A 19,620-nucleotide genomic window follows, 5' to 3' on the forward strand; every position below is an offset into this window, starting at 1 on the left:
GCTGCACGCATGTTATCTCCCTGCCCTTTTGATCTTCCATGGGATTTTCAAACATTCCTATAAAATAGGCTTATAAGTGGGACTGATGATCTTCTGGAGACGGCATGACATTTTTCATGTCATAGTCACACAATTGTCAAAGATTTTTACTGCTGACCATTATTTGCCATTTTCATAATAGCCAATGGTCTTGATCCAACTCCTATAAACAAATGTCTTCATTGCTAAAATAACAATAAAATTTTCACAAATCAATTTTGTTGTTATCACATCAGTAGAGTGTATTAGCAGTGAGCATATTGACCAATTTCTTTATTCATAATTCATAAAAACACAGGACTTGCCATATGGCACATTTACCCTATGTTGTGTTTTTGAGCAAGAAATAGATAATTTAGAAAAACTGTGTGATGCCTCCCAAGTAGACCTATTCCTTAGCTGTGAGTTTTCCAATAATATTATTTTTGATGAAAAGTGCAGAGCTACTGACTTCAAATCTACTTGGAAGAAAGAGTTACTCTGAATAATCTGGTTACTCAGGGAAGGAGATTAGCAAACTGTTAAAAATTTTCAGTGTTTGTTCTCTTCTTTCTGGGTGTCAAGATTTCAGGATGGGAAGCACTTCTGAAATTTTGAAAGGAAAAGCAATCCCCTTGTTCTGTAAAACTGACAAAAGACTTGAACGTGATTTTTTCATTAAAGAAGATGAGTAGACTTAAGATCACAACATGCTTTTTTTTTGTAAAAACAAATAGTTTACTAAATAAGTTATTTAAAATTTAATAAATATATTTTTATTTTCCTTTACTTTTGAATGTTGCAGTCATGTCATTAGCTGCTAGAGTCAGATGATGAAGGTTGACCTAGCTTTAGACTTGGAGACACAGCCATTGGGTTTATAGGTTTCTTAGCCTGCCTCATTCTCATTCTTGGAAACTCTGAAAAAATTCTTACATTTCTAGTTGAGGCACCTCTTATTTGCACACAGTTCCTGGTACAGAGACTAGATGAGCCATTGCTAGGCATTATCTTAGTATGGATATCAGTATTTGTGTCAAATGGAAGAATAATATGAACGCACTTGCAGTAGTAGTACATCAAGGTGGACAGGAGGAGGTTCGCACCTACAACATTGATATGGTAAGTGCAGCCCTTTCTCTGTAAAACAGCCTGGCTATATCTATGCTTATAAATTAATGAGCATCTTGTCAGGAAGCTGTGTGTGGCTGTCCGTACCAGATCAGTGTTGGTGTGCTCCTTCTCAACTCTCACCCTTGTCAACAAGCCTTCTTCCAGGCAGTGCCCAGGCAGACTATGCATCAGCATCTCTTCCCACAGGCAGTTTGAATGTTTTCTTGCTGGGCTAAGGAGGAGACTTTGACTGTATGAGGTGAACCTTTCTTCTTGGAAAAGTCTTTGGCCTGCTTAATTTGCTAGTGAAGACTCAGCCTTTATTCTAGAGAGGGAAAAAAAATACCTTGGGATGCATTGTTTTCTCAGATATTCGATGGCTGCTGGTAGTACTTTCAGCTCTGCTGAAATCACTGGTTTTGGCTGAGTAAACTAACTCATAAGATTCTTTACAGAGTGCTGTTTATTTTATGTAGGAACAGCATTCTTCCCAGAAAAGCAAGGTTAATCAGCTTGTACAAAGCCTTATGTTACTGTGACTTGATTCCTGCTGGTACCTCAGTTGCTTTGGACATCTTGGTGTTCACGAGTACCCCCTCACACAACCTCCGGATTGCCTGGAGTCTGTGCAATGCTTCAGGGGGAGTGCTGCAAATGGAGGGAGCTGAGAAGGCCATGGCATCTCAGCTGCTCCCTGGTCCCTTGGGCTTCCCCACGTTTCCGGCCAGCCCAAATCCAGTGAGAGCTCTGCAGCCAGCACTGGGATGAGCTGCCCTCAAACCTGCAGCCAGAGACGGGGAATCTCTTTGAGACGGAGGGACATACTATGCCTCAGAGGTTTGGCAGTAGTGGTTGTGCAGCAAGAATTCTTGAAGAATATTTTCTTTCCAAGTTGTGGAGTACCTTTTCAAAGATGTTTCTTCATTCCTAGAAGTGGAGCTTAGACTCAGGCACACTTGCTCAGAAATTGAGAGCTGAGAAGGAGGGAGAGAAGAGCTTCATGGGCAAAATCTTTAGCTGTTATAGTGACAGAAGTCTGTGAATGTTTCATTTCGAAGTGAACAGTACTGCTTGTGTATTTATTTCCACAATCCTAAAAGTAAAACCTGGCTATATGAAGACAAAGTATTCAAAGGTAAGTAAAACATCTGTCTGATGTCAGGTTAATTTAAGCTTTAGTAATACTCTGATGTTTTACTCAAGGTTTCCATCTCTATCACCGATTACCAAGACTCATGCCTGAAAGCTGCATCCTGATTGCCATTGGAGCACTAGTAGGAGCAATCATCTTTGCTTCTGATCACAAATCTCCACCAGTGATGAACACAAGTATTTATTTCTTGTATCTGCTTCCACCCATTGTCCTGGAGGAGGGTTATTTCATGCCAACTCGCCCATTTTTTGAAAACTTTGGGTCCATCCTGTGGTGGTCTGTTCTGGGATCTCTGATAAACTCATTTGGGATTGGCCTCTCCCTCTATGGAGTCTGCCAGATCGAAGCCTTTGGCCTGACCGACCTGAACCTGCTGCAGAACCTTCTCTTTGGCAGCATGATTTCAGCTGTGGATCCTGTGGCAGCTCTGGTAGTTTTTGAAGAAGCTTCTGTTAATGAGCAGCTTTACATGATGATCTTTGGAGAGTCATTGCTAAATGACGGCATAACTGTGGTGAGTTTCTTCGCGTTTCTTGTCTTCCCCTCTCTGGGCTTTTGTGGCTTGTAAGGTTATTTGGCACAGGACAAGAGCAACTCTAAGGAGATCCTAGAGACATTATTTATTTTATGGATACTCCAGTCTATTACACACAAGTAATTTTAATGTATGTAAAGATTATATCTCACATTAACTCTTTCAAAAACATATTGGTTTAGAGCTGCTGGAAGAGGGAAGCATACATACACACATTAGATATCACGTCTCGCTCTTGCATTCACTGAAGCAAACGGTCAAGCTACAGTCGATTTTTCTGGCAGGGTCAGTGTAAGACCTAGGAATATTCTTGGCATCCTGCAAGCAAATAAATAGAAAATTGTACTGCTTAAATACTGAAGGCAACGGGGGCAGAAATGCAAGAGACTCAAGAGACTCTTCCTTGCCTCAGAGAGCCCTCTGCAAAAAAAAAAAAAAAAAACCCCCAAAAAAGCCAGATATAGACAACCTCTGGAGGCCACACTTCTTCCTCTAGCCCCTTCTAAGAAGTTCCCCAGAACTTCCTTAGACAGGAATTCCAAAAGCCACTAATAACTTTGCATAACTCTGTTTCTGTCAGTAAAAAAAAAAAAAAAAAAAGACATCTGACAAATATTCACTTTTCTTGGCTGCCTTATCTCAAGTGTCCAGAAATAATGCCTCTGGAACAAGGAATATTTTGTTTGGTAGTTTTTGTTGTTTTTGATTTTTTTCTTAAATATGCAAATAGTGTTTTTACAGAGCTACTTTTGCTAATACTTTCCCTCTTTTCTCATTAGTTCTACTAAAACTTGGAGCAATCCAAAATTCTAGCTGTAAACCATAATTGACAAAACCACTTAGAACATGCATATTTTTCAAGGAAGACATTCAAGCAGGAAATTAATCTCTCAGAAACCAACAGGACTGCTCATGTGCTACAAGTCAACTGCAGGTTAAGGAGTTTTGCTAGATAAGATCTTTACAGAATTTAAAACACAGGAATCTAAACCACATAAAAACTATTCAGATACTGTTATACATGAGGTACGTCACAACCCAGACGTGTAAAATCTGTACAGAGTTCATTGCTGAAAGGCTTCATGGGAGAAGTGCAGTTTACGAGGAAGGCAAAAAGGAAAACGAACAAAGTTTCTTGCAGCCACAGGCTATTGATCATAAATCCTCCCTCTTGGTGAAGCAGAGATGTAGGGCTGATGTAGAACTAAGGGTCAAATGTTGCTTAATTTTACACGCAAACCGCTGATGTGTTATAGTTGTAACAAAAAAAATCCCCCATCCATCTATCACTTCCACTTGTCTCTTTGGTTCCTTCAAGTGCAGACCTCAAAAAGTAATGCCTCTTCCTCGCTCTAGAAGAGCTTGTTCAGTCCTTTTTTTTTTTTTGTCTGGCTCTCTACCTTGTCTTTCCTTTGTTCCCAGCTGTTATTTATGATGTGGGTTCAATTCATGAGCTTCAGTCAGGATCCTGCACAACATAAATGTGTAGTGACAGAAAGCCTTTAAAAAAGGTGTTATTTGGGCATTCCTCAGCAGCACTGGGTGTGTTAGCAAAAGAGATGAAAGGATTGTGCATAGTGAGTGTTGGCTACAGCACTGTGAGTTCCCTTTGCCCCACGTGACCTCATCTTTGGGGTTCTTCTCACTGTTTGTCATCTCCTGACGGTGCATCTCTGCATCACCCACCTCACAACCATTTTCTGGCTGTGCAAGTTTTCAGAATCTCCACCTGGCTTCAAGTTTGAGAAGACTGAACTATTTGTCACCTGGATGGAGACAAATTGGTGGCCTTCTTCTCTCAGATATCCCACTTGCTTTTTAAAAGTATTTAAAACTCTTTATCTCGGGTGTGTTATCTTACCATTTCCTCCATGTTTCTCTCTTAACATTTTCCTTTCAGTTAACTCTATGTGTTTAAAAAGATATTATCACCAAGATATGTTAAGCATACATATTTTTTGGTTGTTTAAACACAAATATCCCTCAGTTATTTCCAGTCTGCTTATCAGTTTGAATATTTTTTTCCCCAGCCGGAAAAAACTGGTATGAATTTTGCTGAACTTGTGTTACATTAGAGGCAACAATAGCTCCCTCTTCTATATTTAATTCAACATCGTGGTATAAAAAAAATACACAAAGTAATAGACCAGGAATTAGAATGATGATTTAGGAGTGATGTCTTTGACTTAAGGAACTGGGACAAAGGTGGATAGTTAACACTTTTTACCCATTTGTACCTTTCCCCATTATCCTTAGTAGGGCCATGTCCATGGATGGAACAAGAAGGCCCCAGATCCTGTTAATTCCTTCTTTTCTCAGTTGCTTCTAAGCGGACAGAACAGTGTAGGAGCATCAGGACTGGTCCTGATGCATCAGAATAGCGCAAAGAGCAACAGGATTGGTCCTAGCATGTTTTCATACAGTAGTGGAGTTTCAAAGGCCTGTTCAAAATGTTGATGTTGGTAAATCTAGTGCAGCTTTCACTGAAACTTAAACAGAGGTGGAGAACCCTGATTTTGCTGAAAAGTGTTTCAGGCACCTGAAACTCTGCTCCCATATATATACACAGACTGTTTCTGTCTCAACAGAAGCTGAGCACCTGTGGGCATCAGGAAATAGGATATTTCCCCTGACTACTTCACCTCTGAGTCTTGACTTTAGAAATGCTGAGGACACCTACACATCATGCTCTACTCAAAAGGAAGCAGCAGTGACTATTTTCTCTGATCGTGCCCTCTTCTTTGTATGGAGTAGCAAAGCAGTTAAAGAAACACACCACATGATGGAAACCCAAGTAAAATTAATTTCTTTATCTGAGGGGATTTGAATTTACCTCTCTGATGTCGCTGAGGAAGGTTTTGACCACTGCGATGTATGGTGCTGGGAAGGAGGACGGAGATGTCCTCTGCTCCTGCTGTTGAAGTTGACCCACTGTGTTTAGAGCAAAATTAAATGCATGCAGTCAGCAAGAGTTATCAGAGCTGTTAAATGAGGCCAACTACCAATCCTCCCCTTCTTTTTGAGTGAACAAAGGCATCCTATGCTGATCGAGGCTTTCCTACTGTATCAAGAATTATACTCCATTTACTGGCAGAAACATTGCAATGTAACTTAGCCAAGCAGCACTTACTTGGAGCTTTACTTGTATGATGCCCAGTGCAGGATGTCACACAGAACAATTTACTCCCACAAAGCATGTTACAAAAACAATGGAAATTATGTCATACTTCCATAATTTCCATTTTTATGCCAATTCAGTTATATAGACACTTTAGGAACCAGAAAAAGAGAGAAAAACTTTCTAAGTCATTTACTGATGATAATTTTCTTTTTTCAAAAGTCAGCACAACTTCATGCTTTGGAATTATTTATAAAGAATCATAAGTCTTAGGGAGAGGTTGAAGCCTGCAATAAAGGGGGAACAGAGAGAGTACAGGCTTTGTAATTAAACTCTATATGGCAAGTACAGTAAGGTTTACTTACTGGGAAGACGTGAACTCTCTTTTCCTTATTTGACACTGAAGAGCCCAATTTCATACACAGTCATCAGGAAAAAGCAGCTTCAATTACTTTCTCACATGAAACATTTCCTTGTGCTTTTTCTGTCCCCCAGAAAAATTGGAAATGAGTCTCTTGGAGAACAGGCTGTGTGACAGCTCAAGGTCATATGCTTCCAGCAGCAATTTAAGATTAGATAGTAGCTGGGGAATAATTATTATCCTAATGAGCTTGACTCTTCCACCTGCAAATATCTGCTTTAATCTTCTTAATAGTCTTCTGAAATTAACTATTTGAAGAAGAAAGACCAAAGAAAACGAGATAAGGCAAAAGGTTTTGGTCCATTTTGTTTTTTTGAACTAATGCTTTTTGTGCAATAGCTTCGGAGAGCTGGTGTCTTTAGATGTTCCCCAAATTCTTTTGAAAACTGAAAGGTGACTTCCACATGTTACACACTCCCTGTAAACAGATCTGACAGGATTTAATGCTAAATGACTGTCAGCAACCTCTAAGACCTTTTTATTACTACACCACTCATTACTGTGGAAACTTTCTATTAGTTTCTAAAAGGTGGATGAAAGTGAAATATACTGAAGATTTTTCATCACAAATTTTTGCAGAAAATAAATTATTGATATTAGAGGTATGGTAGACTTATCTACTCTAAATTAAATGAACTTATCTTTACAAACTAAATTACATAATGTAGCAAATTTAATCTTTCTTCTAATCTGACATAATTTTATTTTGATTTTTGTCACTTCAAGCTTTCTAGACAGAATATATGTGTGAAGGATCTTTAGGTCATTTAGACTGACACAGATCTTGGTTCCCAATTTGAGACTGACACATTGTTCTTGGGGAGGAGTTTAAGTGGCATTAGACCCAAAACATGTCAGGATAGAGAGGCTGTATTTGTATAGCTAGAGACAATATGAAACTGAGGCTACCATTTTCCCTTCCCTTCCCTTCCCTTCCCTTCCCTTCCCTTCCCTTCCCTTCCCTTCCCTTCCCTTCCCTTCCCTTCCCTTCCCTTCCCTTCCCTTCCCTTCCCTTCCCTTCCCTTCCCTTCCCTTCCCTTCCCTTCCCTTCCCTTCCCTTCCCTTCCCTTCCCTTCCCTTCCCTTCCCTTCCCTTCCCTTTGTCTCCTGCTTCCTTTCCCTTTGTCTCCTGCTTCCTTTCCCATTCCCAGTCATTTTCATTATTTTTACACATCAGGCACTATTGAAAAAATATTTAACACTTAAGAGTCCATCTAATGAAGCATGTCCAGTTTATTGATCATACAGACAACCTAAATAGGATTTAAGTAAAAAATGTGATTTCCAGTATCTGCCCTGCCCCATCCTGAGTCAGAAAAAGAACATGTAGAGGGGAATCCGGGGTTGGGAAGATACCCAGCTGGGCTTTTGACATCTGCTACAAAGACCAATGATTAAGTTTGACTTCAGAAAACAAAAAAAGCATTGGTATTTTTCTGTTACTTCAGTTGTACCTGATCTGTCAGAGTTTTACTCTTATTACACAACCATCTGCCCTTCTATTTTCAGGGCACTTAACAGACTCTTGATTCTGGGACTTGTTAAGAGACAGTTGAAATGTCAATTGTTACTTTGCTGAGCTGTCTAAAGCAATTTCAGACATATATATATATATACGTTTATACACACACGCATATATGAAATGAATAAGCCTGCCAGGTTCACAAAGACGCCTGACTGCTGTCTCCTTATTTTCACATGTAGGTCTTATATAATATCTTCATCGCCTTCACCCAGATGCACAAGTATGAAGAGATCGAATCCATCGATGTCTTTGCTGGCTTTGCTCGCTTCTTCGTGGTGGGGCTGGGTGGTGTGCTGTTTGGCATCGTCTTTGGATTTGTTTCAGCACTCATGACTCGATTCACCCACAACGTTTCTGCTATAGAACCCCTGCTGGTCTTCATGTTCAGCTACCTGTCGTACTTGTCCGCTGAAACCCTTTACATCTCAGGCATTTTGGCGTGAGTACACTTTACGGCTTTTTGGATGCCCTCTTAAGGGAAGTGGCATTGCTTTGAGGAGGCAGTTTTCTCAAGGTTGGTACAATACAGGCATTTTCAGTGTCTCTGGCTTAGAGATCTGCAGTGAACAGCTTCTAAGGGGTCTATAAAATGTAGTGGTAATTAGGAAAAGCAAATGCAGTCAGCATAGGCATAGATGTACTACTGAGGAGTGGATATCTTCTTTGAAATCTTTTTAGGTTTTTACACACTGAAAAAAATATTGCAAAGTGTGGGTGAAACAACTAGTGCTGCCACCGTCTGGCTGCTACCTCTGGTGAGATCAGTTGCATGAGAGAGTGATTTGATAATAGACCAGATATCATAGAATCAAAGGATCATAGAATCATAGAATAGTTTGGGTTGGAAGGGACTTTTAAAGGTCATCTGGTCCAACATCCCTGCAAGGAGCAGGGACATCTTCAACTGGATCAGGTTGCTCACAGCCTCATCCAACCTGGCCTTAAATGTTTCCAGGGCTGAGGCATCTACCACCTCTCTGGGCAACCTGTTCCACTGTTCCACCACCCTCGCTATAAAAAATTATTTCCTTATGTCCAGTTTGAATCTACTTCCCTCTTTTTTAAAACCATTGCCTCTTGTCCAATCACAACAGGCCCTGCTAAACTTTCTCCCCATCTTTTCTGTAGGCCCCCTTTAGGTATTGGAAGGCCACTATAAGGTCTTCCTGGAGCCTTCTCTCTTCCAGGCTGAACAGTCCCAATTCTCCCAGCCTGTCCTCATAGAAGAGGTGCTCCAGTCCTCTGATCATCTTCGTGGCCCTCCTCTGGACTCGCTCCAACAGGTCCATGACCTTCTTATGTTGGGGGCTCCAGAGATGGACACAGTACTGCAGGTGGGGTCTCATGAGAGAGGAGCAGAGAGGGAGAATCACCTCCCTCCTGCATTTGTAAGCTGTATTAATGCACTATTTAGAAACAACACCGCATTTAGATTGTAAGGGTAATGAAAAGTGGAAAACATTAAAAAAGAATGTCCAAGTTCTTGCTTTTGTATACAGCTGTGAACATCAGCTCTAAAGAGGTTTAGTGGAATTATATTACATTTGAACAGCGTCACCGGACCTGAAACTGTGCAAAACCCAAACAGGAACATCAAACATATAGGCACATGTAGTGCCCATACTTATATGTGTACTATAGACTAATATATATGAACACTGAAGATCATATTTTGATGTGATCAGGACAGCTTGTTACTGCTGTAATGCTGAGGACTGCTTTCTTAAAGTGCGGTGATGGCATGGGTACCCACCGCAGAGAGAAAGCTGGCAGGTCTATCAACTGCAGTAAACGTGGAGAGGGTGAGTGAGGGAGCAGGAAGGAAGAGAAGGAGAAGTGGAAGGAAAGAAGACAGCAGCAGGAAAGGAGTCTGAAGAGAAAGGAAGGAGTAGGGGTAAAAGTGAGAAACATTATGGTAAAACTGCTGGTAGGTAAATTTGAAATATACTGCACAAAAAAAAATATACCCCCTCAGCAGGGTAAAGTGTAAAGAAATGGGAACCTGATGGTTCCAGCAGCCAGTGCTGGTGGGTGGCAGCCGCCTGATGGCCTCTGTTGGCTCTGAGCTCGCTTGCTGGCAGGTAGCAGGGCTCTTGCGAGCCCTGGTGCTCCAGAAAGGAGTTCCCATTATTGAGGACAAATTGGTTTAAACCTATCCCTAGCAAATATAAGCATGTGGCTGTTGATGTCCAGACAGGTGCATTTACTCACCTCCACTTGTCAATCCCTGATTTGTTTAGCTTCAGAGTAGAATTAGCTTTGTAAAAATAACCTTTGCAGGATGTCTCTGGGAAGCAATATATGAATATCCAGCCATATTAAATAAGTACTTAGACAGAAGATATGCTTTCCTGAGCAATTAGACAAAGGAGATGAATCTTGTTCTATGTTTTGCATATCCAACACATTTTCTCTGATTAAGGTGAGTGGCCACATTTGTTGAGCAGGATTAGACCTACTATGTAGTGAGCACTAATACCATATGGACCCTTTCCTACCTGCACTGCCCAAAATACTTCTTCCCTGCCTGTTCATTACACTAGACTACATAGCTTTTTATTTCTTTTGCTTCTTAGTTTCATTAGAGTGCTGAAATTATTAGTAATAAAAGAATGTTAATATAATTGGGATTTGTTATTCTTACTGCTTCATTAAGGAAATTATTGCTTGTTTTACGGATGGGAACTTATTGTCACCCTTCTGAATTATTGAGGAATTAATTCATTTTTCACTTGGATCATGAAAGTCTATTATGTATGTGCCTCTGAAAGTCAACAGTATTAAACATTAATGCCTAATGGCCTTATCTTGGAGTGTCCTTGGACCTGCTAAATGTCTCAGCTCCACCAGAATACCCTTGAGATTTCTTCAGTGGAAATTAAATGAGCAGAAACTAGAGGAAGGCTTATTTAACGAACAGTCAGCATTCTCTCAACTCACAAGTTTGGAAAATTATCGTCACAAGAAACCCCCAAAGACTAAGATAGTACCAGCAGAAACTAGATAGGTGATGGATTATGTTACTAGCATAGCACTCAATCTATCTGCTACTTGTGACTATGGAAAATGAAGGTGTGGGGAAAGGAAACCCCCTTCAGTAGGGCTGCTCAAAGACTACTGCTCTGTGTGACTGCTGCCAGTGCCTGTGGTGGGTGGCTGCTAATACTTTTGAAGCAGGCTCTAGCCTTCATTAACAGTGAGGAGGTGAAAAACATCTTGGTGCTTCCTTAGGCACATTCTCCACACCGTGGGTAACTAAAAGGAGGGAAAGGACATGTCTGTAGGATAACTCAGTTTCCCCCTACTATTCAGCAATGGGGTGCTGTGGGTGGAGAGTCACTCACGATTACTCTGGCCCTGCTGATGTGCCAGTCAGGAGGAAGATGCCAGGAGCTTTGGCCCCAGCATAGGACTACCACCATGTTCTCCCACCACTACCTCAAAGGAGAAGATCACTAAGAGGCAGGTTATATCTCTCTAACCAATCCGTTCATAGGCTGGCACAAAACCAACTTGCCCTTTGTTTGAGACTCAAATATTTGGTGCTTGGTGGCTGTGTGTTAGGCATTCAGGATAAAATGGACTTTGAACTGCGACGTGATGCCCTCATGTCCTCTTCAGGAAGGCCGACCAGATTGCTTCCTTTTTCCTATGTGCACGATGGATTCATAAAGCTGAATAAAGATGCTCTTCTGTCTAATATAATGAAATAGATATTACTGAAGAAATAAAATACTTCTTTATATTAGGAAGGTCAAAGACTGGTGACGGAGAGTGCAGGTGATTAAGGCTGAAGTTCTTAAACGAAAAGAAAAACAGGTTGTGGCTGATCTCTGATGTTTTGCCTTGTACAGGATGACAGCGTGTGCAGTGACAATGAAAAAATACGTGGAGGAGAATGTTTCCCAGAATTCCTATACTACAATAAAATACTTCATGAAGATGCTGAGCAGTGTCAGCGAGACCTTGATTTTCGTGTTCATGGGAGTGTCTACAGTGGGGAAAAACCACGAGTGGAACTGGGCCTTCATTTCCTTCACTCTGCTCTTCTGCCTTATTTGGCGGGCACTGAGTAAGTCAGTTTTTGCAGGCAACCTTCTCTGCACCCCTGAGAGAAACCTCTTGGTGCAAAGGTATGTTAGAAAAGTCTGTGCAGACTGGTATAACCGGTTTAATAGAGTTATGTTACTGAAAAGTTAATTCACAAATCTACACATGGAAAAAAGGTGGAAAAATCCCCCAAATAATCTGAATGCCAGTCTCCAAGCACAGATTTTATGATTAGGTGAGAGTGGAATACTTTAAGCAAAATTAAAATATTACCATGATTATGACTATACAGGTGCTGATATCTTAGTTAACTACAAACCCTTGGGTAAGTGGTTTTCATAATGATTTCACTGCACACTGTAATTAACTTACTAATTAGATAATGTACATCAATGCACTTCTAGTCTATAACTCTACAAGACCTGGGTGAGGAGTCTGAGAGGCATTGTAAAAGAGGGAATGTGAAAATTATCACTGACGGATAACTGAACAAGGACTCTATTTCCTTCCTTATACTGCATTTAGGCCAACCACACTATGCTACTGCTTCTCACAAGTCAATTCTGAAATTTTAAACTGCTAGAGAAGAGTGCCTGTTTGAACCTTCTCCACTTCTACACACAGTATCTCCCCATTCCTGCAAAGGTCTCCTACTCTCTAATCTGTGAGACTGGGATTCCTCCAGCATGAACAGGGCAGTTTAAAGATGATGTTACATGAGCTATGGGACACCAATTCTCATCTTCTCCTAATATCCAGGATCAGTTGACAGTAACGTTGGACAAAGAGAGGCAATAAGAAGGCTGGTAGTGTTCTGGAGGTGGCAACAGTCCTGGCAGATTTCTCGTATGAACTGCTTTTGTTTCTGTTAGACAATTTACTGGAACTGTGGAAGCAGAGACGTGACACATTGCAATCTTCTCCCTCATCTAGTAGTACCGTCCAGCCAAACACTCTAGCTGACATAAGAAAAGAAGGAATGACCTACTGGGCCAGACCAACCCTCTAGCAATACCTTTAACAGAGCCTGCAGGAGATGCTAATAAGGGAAGGCTCGCAAGCCTGGCCACTTTCTGAGCTCCATACAACTCCTAGTTCCTCAACATCTACGGTCACTGTGTTAGGGATGTGAGAGGTTACACTCCTTGTCTGCATTATATAAGGCTCCGTTTTGGACCCATTGCCCATGCCATCCTTATTTTTAACCTGAATATTCTATTCTGCATCAGATTAAGTTACAAGTGCTGCAACAGAAAGCAAACACATTTCTGCAGAGGTGATGAATTACTGTTGTGGTTTAGCCCTGGTCACCACACAGTTTCTTGCTCTCCCTCCCTCTCCCCAGTACGAAAAGGGAGAGAACTGGGAGGAAAGGAAAACCCGTGGGTTGAGATGAAGACAGCTTACTAGAAGAGCAAAGGAAAATGACAATAATAACAAAATATGAGGATACTAAAACATACAAAATGAACGATGCACAATTTCTCACCACCTGATGTCCCAATGACCGATACAGTCCGTCCCAAGCTACAGTCACAGAAACAAAACCAAGCAGCAAGCAAAGGAGCGAGAGAGATGACCCTCCAGACAACCCCCACTTATATACTGGGCATGACCTTTATGGCATGGAATACTCTCTTTGGTCAATTTGAGTCAACTGTTCTGGCTGTATCCCTCCCAGCTTCCCACACCTGCACATCGATTCATCCTGCACATTAGCGAGACCTGGAAAGTTGAACAGTGTCCTTGGTCTCATTAGCAACAACTCATCATCAGTGTGTTGTCAACATTCTTCACACGTGAAAACCAAAACACACTGGCTACTGAGAGGAAAATTAAATCCATCCCTGCTGAAATCAGGACAATTATGGAGCACACCCTAGTCAGACACTGTTATTTGTCACTTGCTTTTGTAATGAAAGATGTTTTGGAAGTATTACACACAAGAGGGTCAAAAATATAATTATGCAAGTAACCCTATTTCTGATATTTTTAAACTTCTGAGTGCCTGTATTGGTCATCATAATAACATTCTTTTTGAATTTCCATAGGATTTTTCAGAGTAATTTATATTTTTTAAAGAGGATGAGAAAACAAAATATTCCATCAGGTGGCCTTGGAGGAGATATTCTGAGCACTGAAATTTAGGCACCCACCTTGGCTAACTAAGTTACTAGGTTAGTTCCTCCATGCTGCATTTAAAATCAATGGTGGCTTCTCTGGAGCATCCTGTGGGGCAGAAATGTACACTGGGCACCTGTCACCACCTCCTCCAGCATTCAGCCCTTGTCTATATTCCCTTTACATACAGAGCCCAGGCTTGAGCTCTGGGCATTGGCCCTGCATCATCTGCTATGTCATTGAGGAGGAACAAGAACTGTCAGGTGATACATCAGGGCCAGCTGTGCCCTGAAGGGGAAGGCAAAAAGGGATTGAGAGGAAAAGGCAAGTGATAATTGCTGGAAACTGGTTAGTGAATCAACTGGAGAATATGCCACGAAGATGATAAGAGGGCTGGAGCACCTTTTCTATGAGGACAGGCTGAGAGAATTGGGGCTGTTCAGCCTGGTGAAGAGGAGGCTCCAGGGAGACCAGATACCAGGTCTTCCAGTACCTCAAGAGGGCCTACAAGAAAGATGGGGAAAGGCTGTTCAGCAGGGCCTGTTGTGATAGGACAAGGGGGTTTTAAAATAAATGGAGGTAGATTTAGACTGGATATTAGGAAAAAATTTTTTACAATGCAAGTTGTAGAACACTGGAACAGGTTGCCCAGAGAGGTGGTGGATGCCCCATCCCTGGAAATGTTTGAAGCCAGGTTGGATGAGGCTCTGAGCAACCTGATCTAGTCGGGGATGTCCCTGCTCCTTGCAGGGGGGTTGAATTAGATAACCTTTGAAGGTCCCTTCCAACCCAAACCATTCTATGATGATTCTGTGATTCTACGCCACTCACAAAGAAGGAAGTAATGGTGAAAGATCTGAAGATTGAAGGCAACTTCAAGTGCAGTGACCGTGAGACCATGGATGCTAAGATCCTGAGAGGAGTGAGCAAGCCAACAAACAGCAGAGTTACAACTCTGGACTTGAAAGAGCAGATTTTGGCTGATTGAAGTGGTTGATAATATGGGAAGGGAATTAGCTGGACCGCTGGGCTCAAAATACTAGTCTAGCTGGTGGCTAATGGCATCCCTCAGGGCTCAGTACAGAGACCAATATTGTTTTAATGTCTTCATTAATGATCTGGAGGATGGAATGTAGTGTACAATGAGCAAGTTTGCGGTTGACACCAAACTGCAGGGGCGGTCCATATTCTGAATGGCTTCCATTCAAAAGGACCTGAATAGGCTGGAGAAATCTGCTCTTGATGTTCAAGAAGAGTACATACAAGGACTTACATGTGAATTGGAATAACTCCATGAACCAGTACAGATCTGGAGTCTAGCTGTGAGGAAAATGACGTGGCCTGGTAGAAAACAGGTTGAACGCGAGCCATAATTATGTCCTTGTGACAAAGAAAGCCAACCATGTCCCAGGCTACATTAGCAAGTGTTGTAGCCAGCAGGTCCAGAGGAGTGTTTCTTCTCTGCTATTCAGCACTGGTGGAAGTGTGTGTGGAAGTGTGTGCTGTCTCCAGAGTGGTGTCTCCAGTACTGGGCTTCCTAGTATAGGAAAGACTTGGAGGTTCTGGATCAAGTGCAATAAAGGCCACCAACCTGGTCAGAGGCTGGAGCACTGGGCATACAAGGAGTCTGGGTCTGTGCATCCAGGTGAAGATACGGCACAGGAGAGAACTTATTACTTTCTACAAGAAGCCGATCAGAGGAGAGAGAAGATGGAGACAAACAGTTCCCAGAGGTGCACACTAATAGGACAAGAGGCAACAAACAAAAGCTGGAATGTGGGAAATTCTGATTAGAGAGTGGGAACATATTTCTAACATGAGGGTGATCCAATATTATAACAGTGGCTCAGCTCTCATTTCTTAAAGGTATTCAAGACTTAACTGGACCTTTGAGCAACCTGATCTGATTACCTCTGCTTTGAGTACTGGCTTGCACTAGATGACCTCCAAAGGTCCTTTCCATCCTACAGCACTCTGAGTCTAACATTTGCAACTAGCTAAGTGTTGGCATCAAACATCTCAGATTAAGGTACTATTTCTTAAATCTCTCAGGTGGGTTATCCCTCTGTCAAAAATGAATACCAGAGCAGGAAGAAGATGTTAGCTTCACCCTCAAAGCCCATACACATTTCAAGACCTTTGACTTTTAAGCCTGGGAGCCCTGGAGGAAGGCATTCAACCAGAGGAAAAAGAGGAAAGGGGAAACCTGTGAAAATTCAAGTACATGTATCTGAACAGCTCTATTATATAGGGATGACACAAGGACTCAACAGCAGCGGTGACATGATTTTTGTGGGTTGACAGCAAAAAGAAAGGTATTAAATAGTTTCTTGCTAATCCTGGACCAAGCACAGCCTCTAAGTTTTTGAAGGCTTACTTTTGGACTCTGTATTGGAATATCCTTTCAATCAAGACAGAAAAAGTGCTCTCCTGATACAAGAGCTATTTTGCTGCCACATGTCCATCCTCCCCTTAAACACCAAGGGGAGTGCTAGAGCTGTCCACACGAAGGCCGAAATATTTTCCACTAAATTTGTTTGCTAAAATGATTACATCATTTTCTCTGAAGCTTGAATAAAGTACAAAGAATTGGCCTGAGGGTGATACGTCACAAATGCAGTTTCAGTCTGTGTAGCTGATGTTTAGCATAGTCATAAGTAGCCAAAAAAGGTCTTACATGAAGTGGTATCTAACAACCTACATATCAGGATACTGCTACTGGCCTTACATATAATAATACACTGCGTTTATCAGTGAAAGCTGTGTAAAATAACACCAGTGATTATTAGCATTTGTCAGTTTTTACTTCAGAAATTTAACAGTTTTCACACAAAATATAGGATATGTGTTTCTTATGGAAGATGGAGAAGGTTAAGAGTAAATCAAGCAAACAGTTAAATGTACTCTATATAAAGAAAAGCTGCAGTTCTTATACAGAACTTACACAGCCAGAGGCTGTCTGATTAATTTTAATTTTTATTAAAATCAAAATGGAATTTGAGAAATAAACAGAGAATTAGAGATACAAGAAGCCAGAGGATTAAAAAATAACTTGCTATTACTCTATAACTTTCAGTGAACCTGCCCACAGAACTTAATTGGTAAACAGGCAGATACTGTGCAGAGAGCAGGAAACATTGCAAGGGAAGGCATAGGAAAAACTCTCATCCAGTGGTTTGTCTTGTCTCCAGAACACTTCAGAGAAGAACTGTGCAACATAGATACAGAAAGTATATTTTTTCCTCTAATCTCACTTCTAAACTGGGTAAGTGAATTTAAATCCTGAAGCAGTTAGGAACCATGGTCCTTGGTAGGAGATTATTTCACACACAAGAGATTCAGCAGTTGGTCAAAGAGAAGCTACAAGAACCCAAAATCGAAAAGAAAGGTCTATCAACATCTGCCTGAGACAAGACGTTGTTTTGCTTTAAATATTTTCCTTTTCTTGATAATAGCTGTGGGTTTTTCCCTTCCTAGGTGTATTTGCTCTCTTCTACATCAGTAACAAGTTCCGAACATATCCCTTCACCTTCAAAGACCAGCTCATTATTTCCTACAGTGGCCTTCGAGGAGCCAGCAGCTTCTCTCTGGCATTCTTGCTTCCAGCGAATCTCTTCCCAAGAAAAAAATTGTTCATTACTGCTACTCTTGTAGTTATATATTTCACTGTATTCATCCAAGTAAGTGTATTTCTTAATGGATTACTTTCACTTAATAGAGGTGACTGAAAGCTTCATAGTGAAGACTGCATTGAACTAACCCTTAGATTTGGACAAGCCATTGTATTTTATGGCCAGATTTAGCACTGCACTGTGTAATTACCCTTTCAAGGATTTTTAGTTATTACTGAACAACTTTTTTTCAGAAAATCTGTATTGAAAACCTGTGTCTTCTTAACTATTCAGAGGAAAGGGCCCCTTGGATCCAGAATCTTTTCTACTCACTCCACATGCACTTCCTAGTGCTTCCACATTAAGAAGCATTTTAACTTTCCCCGTCAGCACAGAATCACTCTCATGTAGTGGTGCACCTCAAACTGAACAAAAACAATATGTCTGTTTTGTGAAGGATTATGAATTTTTTACTTTTATCTTAATTCATCTTGGAGACCAAATAAGAACATTTTGAAATTCTTTATGAAAGAATATTAAAGGAAAATAAAGTGAATAACTCAGGTTTGTAAGAATAATTGCCTGGTGTTACTTCAGAAGTTTGGATTATTCCACTTGGCTTACACTACTGTACCAGAAGGAACTGGATCTTCTGGAGGTCTTGCATCCCATGTTCTGTATTTTCCCATACAAATATCTTAGATACTCTAGGATACTGATGGGGCACTATGCAGTTGTGGTTGGTCCCTTGGATTCCATCTGAATGTTGCAGAAAAAAACCATTTTGTTTCTATTTCCTCTTTTTAGATACTATTCTGTAGCAGTGCAGTAAAGAATTTGGAACAGTTGAAAATAGTTTCTAAGTGAAAAAACCTCAAAATATCTAATTCTGAAAGTGTTGATGTAAGAGGTTTCAAGATTATAAGAAAGAACCTCACAAAGATAATGTCTTCTTTTAAGTGAGTGCTGGTTTGAAAAGGCTGGCAATGAGTCAGTTACTTTATATAGTTAAAACATGTTGATAAATACAATCTTGCTTTAAAAAAAGTCCATAATATTTAAAAAGTTTTGAGTTGTAATCCTCTTCTGTAGCTCTGCATACAGGTAATAGATCATTCTAGGGTCTAAGACACAGTTTTCCTAATTGATTAAAATCAAATCCTTTTGCTTGCTTTCTGCTTTTTCTGAAAGACAACTAACATTACAACTCATTGTTCCAAATCCAGGGAATCACAATTGGACCATTGGTCAAATACTTAGATGTTAAAAAGACCAACAAAAAGGAGTCTATCAATGAAGAAATTCATGTGCGAGTAAGTTTTTCATATCAGTAGCTGATATTCTAAAAAGAAGAAGAGAAGGGGTATTAAAAAAGAACTCGACAGAGGGAGGCATTTGGTAGCACTGACATTGGTGGATTTGGACACTGAATGCTTTTAACAACATTTGGAGGAAATCCTAGGTGTAATATTCTAAAATATGATCTCTAATTTATATTCATAGTGACTGTCATATAATAATATTTTATCATAACTCTCATGGCGTGGCAGGGCCCTTATATCTTGATACTTGTGACCATGGCAGGACAGAAACATAAAGGTAGCATTTACAAACTGCATTTGTCATCCTTCCCAGCCAGATTTGTCAGATACTTTTGTTGCCATCTTTTAACTGGTTCTAGACATACTGACACCTTAAAAGTCTTCAATCAAGTTTTAGTGAAATGACAAGAGTTGAAACATTGGTCTGCAAACTTAGTTGCAAGTTGTTCTTTTCTCCTCTCAAACATTTGCTTTGACTCTCAAAGTACCATTACATAATATAACAGAAAGCTCCTCAAACTGACTTAACACTATACAAAATATAAGTACATGCTTTCATTTTCACAGTATGGAATAGATTTTAAATTAACAGAAACATTGCGTCTTAAAAATTAAACACATGCAGAGACATTTG

General features: G+C 40.6%; 1 protein-coding gene across 1 annotated transcript in view; it reads left to right on the forward strand.

The window, feature by feature from the left end:
• Window positions 1–19,620, forward strand: part of SLC9A4 (solute carrier family 9 member A4) — a 37,676-nt gene that overhangs the window by 1,592 nt on the left and 16,464 nt on the right. Inside the window, exons 2-6 of the mRNA XM_086740888.1 lie at window positions 2,335–2,798; window positions 8,062–8,321; window positions 11,737–11,954; window positions 17,531–17,733; window positions 18,891–18,977. Of these exons, the coding sequence (XP_086597014.1) occupies window positions 2,335–2,798; window positions 8,062–8,321; window positions 11,737–11,954; window positions 17,531–17,733; window positions 18,891–18,977 (1,232 nt within the window). The remainder of the gene's footprint in view (window positions 1–2,334; window positions 2,799–8,061; window positions 8,322–11,736; window positions 11,955–17,530; window positions 17,734–18,890; window positions 18,978–19,620) is intronic.

The sequence above is a fragment of the Chlamydotis macqueenii genome, chromosome 1 (genome assembly GCF_036417535.1).
Source record: "Chlamydotis macqueenii isolate bChlMac1 chromosome 1, bChlMac1.mat, whole genome shotgun sequence".
Taxonomy (NCBI): domain Eukaryota; kingdom Metazoa; phylum Chordata; class Aves; order Otidiformes; family Otididae; genus Chlamydotis; species Chlamydotis macqueenii.